This window comes from Seriola lalandi, unplaced genomic scaffold (assembly GCF_002814215.2).
Source record: "Seriola lalandi dorsalis isolate HSWRI2012SDOR001 ecotype SW California unplaced genomic scaffold, Sedor1 jcf7180002054752, whole genome shotgun sequence".
NCBI lineage: Eukaryota > Metazoa > Chordata > Actinopteri > Carangiformes > Carangidae > Seriola > Seriola lalandi.
Genome location: NW_019525305.1, coordinates 7,417 through 13,840, shown reverse-complemented (window position 1 = coordinate 13,840; position 6,424 = coordinate 7,417). Strand labels below are relative to the sequence as shown.

The 6,424-nt window shown below is 42.4% G+C and overlaps 1 protein-coding gene across 1 annotated transcript in view; it reads right to left on the bottom strand.

The window, feature by feature from the left end:
• The window catches only part of LOC111668719 (voltage-gated delayed rectifier potassium channel KCNH1-like), a 40,888-nt gene extending 34,819 nt beyond the window's left edge, over positions 1-6,069 (bottom strand). The window contains exons 1-3 of the mRNA XM_087178929.1: positions 6,024-6,069; positions 5,768-5,886; positions 1,153-1,545 (exon numbers count right to left, since the gene is read on the bottom strand). Coding sequence (XP_087035055.1) covers positions 1,153-1,545; positions 5,768-5,886; positions 6,024-6,069 — 558 coding nt within the window. The remainder of the gene's footprint in view (positions 1-1,152; positions 1,546-5,767; positions 5,887-6,023) is intronic.
• Between the last annotated feature and the right edge of the window lie 355 nt (positions 6,070-6,424).

Here is a 6,424-nt window from a genome sequence, read left to right as displayed (position 1 = left end):
CGCCACCGCTTCAAACTTAAACCAAACTGCAGGGACGGAAACTCGCTGCGGTGAGATCATCGTCTGCATAAACGCACTTCTCTGACTTTACCCGTGACCTGACAACACGTCCTGCAGAAACACAGGGAACTGCTCAGCTGAAACATTGATTGAAGGAAACAATAAATGTATTTCAGAAGCTCAGTCTGACTGCGCTCCGCTTGTTCCAGTTAAATAAAGCCGTCGGCTCGATGAAAAGGTCAGTGGATGAATAAAAAAAGAACAAATAAGAGAACAACATGAGCTGGGATATTCTTCCTCTGCTGCTGCTGTAGAGCTCAACCCTCCGCTCTGGAGGCTTGCTCATTTCTCTACATGCACTTTGCTGCTGTTTGGTTGGACGCTGTAAGAAGAAGAAGAACGAGATCGAGGATACAAGCGGCTAAAAGTGCTATATGTGTGTTTTTGCTATTGCTACATAGCCTGCGTTAGCATTAACAGCTGTTTACTTACCAAGAGCTTCAGCTATCGTTGCATCTACTATACAAGAGGTTAGAATAAGCTACTTCTCCGTCCTCTCGTGTTGGACTGAGGGCAGTCCGGACATTACAGTGGCTAATTATCACTGTAGTGTAGTATTATGAGATGGGATGGGCTGGGGCTAACTGGATAGCATGCTAACTTCAGTAGAGGAAATTAAGCGATAGAAAAAGAATGAAAAAAGACAAAAGTTTGAAGCCTTGAACTCCTGAACTTCTTTTACGCTAGTAAGCTAACAATTCTTAACACTAAAGTTGGCGATGTAGCTATAGCAAAAACGTACATATAGCACCTTTAAACCTCAGTTTAATCGATATGATCTCAAACAAATCTGCAAACTGAAATGTTTCTGTAGATTTCTCATAAAAATTTAAGAAAAATAATAAAGTCATATGATAATTTACAGTTTTCACTGGGCGGCCCGATAAATCTTATATTATTAATATCATTGTGGAAAATCATTGTAAATTGAATTGACCTTGAACTTGAAGTTAAAAAACATTGGCGCTTCCTGGCTACTGACCCCGGCCCTTTCTTCTGTCGGCGGCCGCCATGTTTTACACGTTAGTTCTGTTTAAATCCTCCCACTGTTTCAGGAAGCTGTTGTTAACAGACTCGTAAAAGCCCACTGACCTCGTCGACATTCTCGAAGGCGTTGATGACGTCGTAAGGCAGGCAGGACAGCAGGTCGATGACGAACCAGGTCTTGACGTAGTTCATGCGGATGAGTTTGGGGTCAGAGATGACCTCTCCGGCCGGCCCGACGAAGGTGGTGTGGAAGTTGAGGACGATGTCGACGAGAAAGATGACGTCCACGATGCTGTCCACCACCAGCCAGGTGACGTTGTTCTGCTTGGTCTTGAAGGAGACGTTGTACGGCACCATGATGGCGGTGTAGAAAGTGAGGATGAGGATGACCCAGTCCCACGTGGTCTTGAAGAGGCAGTAGTGCAGGATGATGTGCGGCGGCGTCTTCGGCGTTTCCTGTTTGTACTGAGGCAAGATGTCTGAGCCCAGCTGGAGAACCTGAGACACACGACAGAGTTTAATCAGCAGAGTCACAAGAGCTTCACCAAAATCTGTCAGTGTCAGATCTGAATTATTCTACACGAGCTTCACTTTGATCTGATGCGTCTGTGGTTCATCACGGTTAAAAGGAACTGACACAGACCACAGGAATCAAACAGCTGTGTCCGCAGCTTTAAGAGGTTCTTCAGTACCATTATCAATACATTCTGTATTGAAAAAATATAGAATGTATTCAATATATTTTTTAAAATTTGATTTCAGTTCTGAATTTTGTTATATATTTTATATTTTGTACAATGACAATAAAAGATTTTCTATTTCTATTTCTATTAATTCATTTGTCAAAAATGGAAAAACTGTTCTGTTTTTTGTTTTTTGGCTTAAAACCAAAAAAGTTAAATTAAACAAATTGAAAACTGGGAGTGGGACGAACCAGCTGTTCATTCAACATTAAATAAATGCTGCACAAAGAACATCTTATCTCTACAACCTTTCACTGCATGAATTAACTATATAACTCACTTTCTTTTCACAAATCATTGTGAAAATTAAATGTTTTCATTTGACCAGACTCGTAACGCAGTGTGCAAACAGCATCACCCCAGTGAACCGCCCTAATAATGAACTTATTCATTAGTGCAAACACTAATTATCTCTCTGCAGTTAATGGAAAGATTAGTCACAGCTAATTACAGCTGAGGAACTTATCAGCGACACGAGGCTGATGTTTGGGGAAAAGTGATGAAGAGCAGTGAATGAATCTTATTTGTCATCATGTGGACCGTTAACTGGAGTGTATGTTCAACAAACCACGAGGGTGTACGCTTTTATTTTAAATCATGTTAACGGAACTGGGATGTTTAGATATTTATTCCATTGAGAATTATTTTACACGAAACGAACATAAAACAAAAACAGGAGGAGAAAAGCTAAAAACTGAGGCAGCCAGCTTAAGTTAGCGGTTAGCTTCATGGTTAAAAAGCAGATCACAGATACACAAAGCGAAGAGCTGCCAGCTCAGCAGAGTTCAGTGTAACAGTGGAGCTGGTCATTGATCTGGATTCAAACCAAAAACCCCGACTCTCGAGAGACCACCAGGACCTGCACAGCCGAAGGCATCAGGAGGCTAATTCTCAGCAGCTTCGCTAACTTGTCTCCTGGTGCTGTAAGACGATAATCAGTGAAGAAGAACAGAGTACAACTGAATAAACTAAATAAAGACTGTATCAAGTCAAACTCTCTCCAAAACATGACACTGTGCCTTCATTAATATTCATGAGAACATCGCTTCCAGCAAATCAGATTCTGAAAAACACATTTACAGATCCTTTCAATATGAATGACTTTAATTTCTGTATTAGATTTTTTATGGTTCCACTCAAAGTGTTTTCCCTCAGAGTCCTCGACTGGAGAAATACTGTGAGAGACAATGAGGAGGAGAGGAAGCAGCTCAGTGTGACCAAAAGGACAACAAACATACAGTGATTGCCAATAATCAATACTGAAAACTGTCAGAGTATCTCGACACAGTCCAACCTAAATATCTATTTTTTTTTTCCAGCAGGTGAGGATTTCTAAAAGTAATATAATTATACTATAATTTAAAATATATATTATGAAAAATATCACAAAAAGCGAGAAATATCTCACTATTTGATATTATTGAACTTCGGCTACATATCACCGCAGACTGTAAATAAAGATGGACGTCACCTCTGTGACGTCACCCACAGGTTTCTGAAGCTCAGAGTGAGCTGCTCCACCATCACCATCTTGGCAGTGCCTGACTCCGCCCCTTACTCCCAGCTGATCCAAGAATGGACAAAGAGGAGGGGCGTGTGTGGAACTGAGACTTCAGTTCATGCCGGTTTGTGGCGAGCATACGCTCCCCACCTGTCACTCAAAGAGGCCACGCCCTCAATCCTCCATAACTGTAGTCCTAAATAAAATGTGAACAGGTGAGTTATACAAACAGGTGAGTTATATAAACAGGTGTCATGAAGGAGGAAATTAGCTCTAGAGACCAAAACAGTTTTTGTACCAGGCTGTAAACATGTTTATTTCTGCTGTAAAGTTTGACATTTTAACATGGGAGTCTATGGGGACTGACTCACTGCTGGAGCCAGACTCTAGTGGCCGTTAGAGGAACTGCAGCTTCTGGTTCTTCACTGTTGATGCTTCATGTTTCAGACCTGGAGGTTGTCGCTTGCACATGACCCTCCCCTCGAGAGTCTCCCACAGTAATCCCCCTTTTTCCTCTTCCTATGAAACCTACTTTCTGCACTTAGGAGACTATACACAACATTTATCCAATCGAATGTGAAAACTACACTGGACCTCTGTAGCTTGAGGTTCGCAGCAGTTAAATCCAACAGGGAGGAGTGAATGCAGGTGAACAGTCTTGACACTGCAGTCAGAATATCAAGATATTCCTGAACCTCAAATCAGTGAGAATGAAACTGGCTCAGAGTTCTTGAGGATGGATGGGAGCTGCGATCGCCCAGGGACGACTCTCGGGGGGAGAATCAGGGCCGGCGTTCATTTTTAATAACAGTGTGTTTGGCTCGCTCTGAAAGCAGGCTGTCAGTAAACAACAGGAACTACTTCCATCTATCAGCCTCATCTCAGCGCTGCGCTCTGCCAAACGACAGGAAGACAGAGGACGTCAGAGGCGCTGTTTGTTTTGTTTCACATCAATCTAAACTGAAATATTCAGTCTTTTTGAACATTTATATCAGTTCTGTCTGGTGTCATTCCGTATCAAACAGCGGTGGATTTCTCCCGTTGTTGAAAGTGAAGAGTCATTTATAATACATCACGTTCAGGCCTGTGCTCGGCTGCTGGCAGCTGGAGCAGATCATCCGTTATAACGTCTGCAAAACAAAAGGAAAGTTTCTCAGACGGCACTGATGGACCTCAGGTGAGGCGGCCGCTTCACTTCAGGAAGTCCGGGTTCACGGCCTCTCAGTGAACCCATTCAGCCCGGGTGAGATGTCTACGTACTTCTCCCTTTCAGACCGGATGACACGTACACGTCTAGTATATGATTGCGTCCTTTTTAAGTACAAGTGACTGTTGAAACACGTTTTGTTTTATTTTGTTTGGTTTATTTCCAGCAGTTTTAGCCACAAAATAAGTTTTTAAAGTTGCGACAAGTTCGGCAGCTACCTGGATGACAACAACAAAAACAACTGAGATGATTCTAAGCTGCTAACCAGCTAGTCAAGGCTCAGGGAGGAGGAGGAGGAATAAAGGTTCAAGAGACACCCGACATCCACACGCTGGATTTGGAAGCCATGTTTGCACATAACCACGTTTCTGACGGCGGTTTTCCAACGGACGAAGCATCAGTGTGACGGCGGAGCAGCAGGATGAAAGTAAAGATCATTAAATGTAGAGACGCAGCAAAGTCCGACTGAAACTGAAACTAAGGCTGTCTGATATAAACAAGATCAATCCGATCAGGATAGAAATGTCCTCAATAATAAAATCAGAAACTTATATTGCTCAAAACTTTACCAACAACCAATCACATCACAGAAACAAAGTTATTTGTTTTGTTTGGATCAGCAGTCAGACACAGACACGTCTGATGATTTAAACATTCAGCACTCTGAGCTGGAACTGTATTGATTTATACAGAGAGGTGTTTTATCATTTAGTCTAACCTCATTGACATAAACAGAGTGAACAATACAACGGAAACACCTGGCAGTCTCAGTCTCAGGTGTTCCTAATGAACTGAACCTGAGTGTGTGTCGTTAACTTGTCTGAGCCAGTGAAACAGTCAAACACCATCAGTCAGTCCTGTTCTTTTAAACAAGTGTCAGCGGAGATTGAGAGTTGGTGCCTCGACTACATTATATTTAGATGTGTTTGTAAATTTCACAAAAACCAGTTTCTCTCTGCACGAACACGAGAGGCATGAAGTGCGTCGTAACGCTGCAGAACCAGGCGTCATGTGAGATCTGCAACACGTCACGACCTGAACGCTCCTCGCAGCTCTCGCATCATCCACAAACATCCAGCGGGACAAACAATCGTTTAAAACTGAGCTCACAAGAAAGACTGGACCTTACTTTATGGAGCAGGGGAGATAATTTCACCTGCACCGGGTCAAAGGTCAAAGGTCTCGGACAGATACGACCTGTCGTTCTCTGCCAGGAGAAGGTTTCATTGAAAACAGGAAGGACTTCGGCTCCGGGTGAAGTGACGTTACCTCCGCCAGCCGCGAGTGCTTGTGGACGTTCTCTCCTTTATGGACCGCCGGAGCGAGCTGCTGGAGAACTCCTCGACTGCTCGTTAACGCTCGAGTCAGACGAGCAAATTTACCCCAACCTGAAACGACAACAACAGCATCAGCAGACTGAAACCTCAACACATGACTGAGTCAGCTGACAGAAAACATACAAGCAAAGACACAAAGAACAACCTTTTTATCTCGTGTTCATTTCCATTTCTGTTTTTGACCTAACGTTGCTTCTGATCCTGTTTGGTGTTTTTTAGCACTTTGGGCTGCATCTCTGCGTGAAAGGTGCTGGACAAGTACAGATGATATTAGAGTTATCACTATTTGTTCATCTCAGAAACAAAACTAGAACAGTCTCGCCGAGGACGTGAGAAGCCGAAGTGTTGAAATGTTGAAACGTGAAGTCAAAGCGTCCCTGATCAGCCTGGCATCTCATTAAATATGGTTTTTATTCATTAATCACTTTATTTTATTCACTTATTTTATTGTTTCTATGTTGTAAATTTTATTATTAACTTTCTTTGTTTGATAATGTTATTATAGCTTTTTTATTTCATCTCATTGTCGCTTTATTTCATTTTTCCTTTTCTTTTGTGGCTCATCTCGCCTTTAAATAATCAAATAAAG